We start from the raw sequence: 4,249 nt of genomic DNA on the forward strand, positions 1-4,249 counted from the left end.
TACCTACGAGACCTCCCCATAGCGAGAGTTTGGGGAAACCGAATCCCCGCTCGCCCGTGCAGGACCTAGATCATAGAGCAGTGTATGTTGGGGAATACCCCCCCCCCCCCACCACCACCACCACACACACACACACACACGTCCAACATTACAGGCTGAACGATTTAGGTACATTTCTCAAGCGACTGATACATCCTAATTAGAACGAAAAAGCCTCGTAGGGAATTTCTCATGACTTGAAAGAAATGTACTCTGTGACTTCCGGCGTGGAACAGTTTAAATATCGTTCCCCAGACTCTCGTCTGGGTGGTCTCGTAGAAGAGCCCCCAACGGTGAGAGTCTGGGTAACCGAGACAAATAAAAGATACTGAAGAGATAGACATCAAATTAATGTTGCCATTGTATAGAAAGGATTTCCTCTTCATGTTTACGACTTTATAAACCACGTCTTCGGATTATTTATATCTCATGTAATACTGACTTCAGTCAATTGCAAGTGGTGGACCTGTCTCTGTAAATGCGAGTACCTTACAATGAGCTACCCGTCCATTACACCCAAAAAAACTGTAAACTCGGGTGTGCCACTCAATAAAAGAACTACTTACCTCTTAGAAATAAATCCACATCGACATTTTTAATCATCGCCAGCTTTACATTCATTACCTCGCAGACAGTTTCTGCCTCTTCGAAATTGTAGAATTCGTGTTCTTTGATGAAGTAGCAGTTATTCTTGACGTAATACCATCCAAAACCGCAGTTGTAATCATATGCTACAAAATCAAAATTAATGATGGTTCAATTCGCAAAAAATGGCTGCTAGGCGGCCATATTGGATCGTATCATGAAACAAATTAAGGTGCATATGTATGCAATAGTATGTTGCCCCTGTACCAAGTTTGAACAAAATCGGTCCAGGCATCTCCAAGAAACGGCTCCGGATGGACGGACGGACGGACGGAACACAATCCATAAGTCCCGTCCCAGACTTCGTGCGGCGGGGACTAAAAATCATATAAAAACACTCTCAAGTTAAATAAAACCAGAAATGTGCGCCCTTCTTACAACTGCCGACATCGTAGCATTGTGTGAGGTTTCGCCTAGCAGAGCCCATGCCTATAATATATCTGAATGGAAATCATGTATGGACCCTAAATTTGATCACCATTGTTAACTTAATGTAGTATGTAGGATATACGTACCATATGTACAACACAATTGCAAATTTGCTGCACGGGGTTGATGATGGGCAACATACAATTCTACATGCTAATCTCTCAAACAGTCTGTGGTTGTGGATACAAATAATCTGGTATTCCTTGGGGTGGTGGGGAAGCTCGACATCTTTGAGCGCATTTAGGGTACAGTGCCTGTGAAAACATGTGTTGTATTGTATTGTATTGTATTGTATTGTATTGTGTTGTGTTGTGTTGTGTTGTGTTGTGTTGTGCATGTCAGATCTGCGTGTGTGCTGGATAGCCTGATAACGGAGAGTATATACCCGTGGGGGGGGGGGGGGTTACTCCCATTAATTGGGTATACGTATACGTGCCGCTCTTTGGGGTAGGGTTTTTTGCCCTTTGGTCTAAAATGGGTACTGTCATTTTAGAGCTAATGAGTCTAAAATGGGGTCCCCATTTTCACATTTGTTATGGAATGGTCTAAAATGGGGTATTGGTTTTGGGTCAAAATTGGTCTAAAATGGGGTCTGGGTTTAGCAGCATTGGTCGCACACCCCTACCAAAGCTAGCCAGGGGTACCCCCCCCAACCCCCGGACTATATATAACACTCGAGTCGAATTGAGTAACATGATAAGGTGTCTTCCGGTGGACAAAATAAGGACACCTGATAACACATCTTTACCTTCAAAGAGGCATCCTGTTTACATATCTGAAAACAATTTAAACTGTTACAGTAAATACAATTTAGCGGAAGTATATTTGACCTCACCCGGTCCTTGTTGTTGACTAGTGGGTCGTCACATTAGATTGCCCTTAGGGACGATCGACACAATGCCGTACAAGCTGAACCAATGAACATCGTTCATTTAGGTCAAGACCCCTCCCCCTAAACGAACGCTCACAAGTGCGACATCAAACATTTATGTATGATGTAAACTATGATGAAAACTGTAGCGGTCACACCACTATGATCGATGTAATGTAAAAACATGATTGTAAACATATTCAAATACTACCAGAAACTCAGCACTATATCTCACATAGGACTAAATATTTTTTTTAATCAATGTATCAACATCTCAGTAGTAATTACGAAAGTTGTTATCATTGCTGGAGTGAACGGTTTCCGTCGAAATCTGGTTTAATAGAAGTGCGAAAACGAAGTTCGGCGAAATCGCATTGACGCCAGACCCTCTAACTAAACGAACGAAGTTCTCTTACTGAGCTTGTGTATTTGATGGAAGTACGATGCAATGGGGGTATAAGGGGTCATACGATTTGTCAATAGAAAAGATGAAAACACGACGCAATCCTCTCAAAGTTCATTTAAATACAATGGTTGGCAACAATTTTGAGCAAATGTTATTCTGCTGGTTTTATATTTTACATACAGCTACTAATTTATTAAACTCGATCGAATGTGTTATATGTCTAAATGGTAATAATTTTACAACTCTGATTTCAACTACACTGGTTATTTACTTGATATTACTAGATAAATATTTAATGTGTATGATTTTGTGGTATTTTGAGGTAAATAAATGCCCACTCACAAGTTAGTTGTTTATTTGTCACTAGCTTCTAATCAATGTCCATATCTATATTACAGTCCATTATCATACTAAAGTATCCGGTGTAAAGTCCAAGTATAATGATTTCCAGTCAATTTGTAATGAGTAGAAATGGTGACTTAATCACGAGGTTAAAGAAATGTAGGGTCGGTCGGGTCATGAATTATCTCGACTGCCTTACATTAATAATCTGTTATCAATGTTTGTTGTCTATTCTATTCCATGCAAATGTTCACATCCTGTAGGCATTCATCTATTTAAGGGGTACTTCTGTGCAAGTCCCTCCAAAAGCGATCAGACTATCGACAGACAAGCTACCAGTGTCAAATCTCAACGTTTCCCTCGGGCGATTGAAAAAACCAAATCATCTTGACCACACCATGTTGAACATGAATCTACTGAAAAATGGGATGCGATGTTTAGCTGTCATCGCTTCGTTCTTGGTATATAGCAGTGTTTGTGAACCGAATACAAGAGACTGTGTGACGAGAGAAATCCAGTATCACAATTATTATGAAACAGGTTTGTCAAGTCCTCTCTACATGCTCATTAGCTTATGATACATAAGGATATATGAATGTATTGACTAGAAAATATTTGTAAATCAAAACTATACTCTCCAATTTTGCAAACAGTTATAATTTTTTATGTCACTGTTAAAGTCTAGCATAAATGTTAACATACAGTAATATGATAAATGAAACTGGTAAATTCGAGCAATTAATTTCAAACTATATTTTTTCTAAATGTATGCCATGAACGTCACGGTTACCGGTGAAGTTTAAACGTGTTTCAGGTAGTAAAATAACATACATGCATTTATACCAAAAACAATCGTGAAATATCATTTTTTAAAACCGTCGTTGCCTTGCTTAACAGATTTATTGGAGTGAATGTTTTATTATTTGTATTATTTAAACTCTTTTTACAGCCTGTGGTTTTGGTTGGTATTATTTCAAGAATAAGTGCTACTTCATCAAAGAGTCCGAATTTTACACTTACGATGAGGCAGAAACTCTTTGTCAAGGAATGGATTCACAACTGGTTACCATTAAAGATGCTGATCTGGACCTGTTCCTTCGAGGTCAGTAATATACATAACACCCCCCCCCCCCACACACACACACACTCACTCACTCACAAAGTATCAACATATACCTAAAGACCAACTTCCTTTTAAACCATAGATGTTAAGACCTTTTCACATTTTGCCTTTTGAAATGTTAAAAATAATTAATTATATACACTGGATATAATCGTAAATTCAAATTAGTAGACTATGTGTTGCTAACTCCATGGGTCCAATTTTAATTCATTTTTTTCAAATGATTAAATCGGAGACAAGTTTTCGGTGACCATATTGAATAATAATAGGGTTTTGTTTACATGGCCTCCATTTTAAGCAATTATACATTGACCGTTTTATTTTATTTTTATGGGCCAAGGGTTCAAACTATTCTTGAACAAGCAAAGTATTTTTTTAATTTCCTAGGTTCATA

General features: G+C 38.5%; 1 protein-coding gene across 1 annotated transcript in view; it reads left to right on the forward strand.

Annotated features, from left to right (window-relative positions):
• Positions 1-3,139: 3,139 nt before the first annotated feature.
• Positions 3,140-4,249, forward strand: part of LOC144445353 (perlucin-like) — a 2,034-nt gene continuing 924 nt past the window's right edge. Inside the window, exons 1-2 of the mRNA XM_078134892.1 lie at positions 3,140-3,272; positions 3,682-3,834. Of these exons, the coding sequence (XP_077991018.1) occupies positions 3,140-3,272; positions 3,682-3,834 (286 nt within the window). The remainder of the gene's footprint in view (positions 3,273-3,681; positions 3,835-4,249) is intronic.

The sequence above is a fragment of the Glandiceps talaboti genome, chromosome 14 (assembly GCF_964340395.1).
Source record: "Glandiceps talaboti chromosome 14, keGlaTala1.1, whole genome shotgun sequence".
Lineage (NCBI taxonomy): Eukaryota > Metazoa > Hemichordata > Enteropneusta > Spengelidae > Glandiceps > Glandiceps talaboti.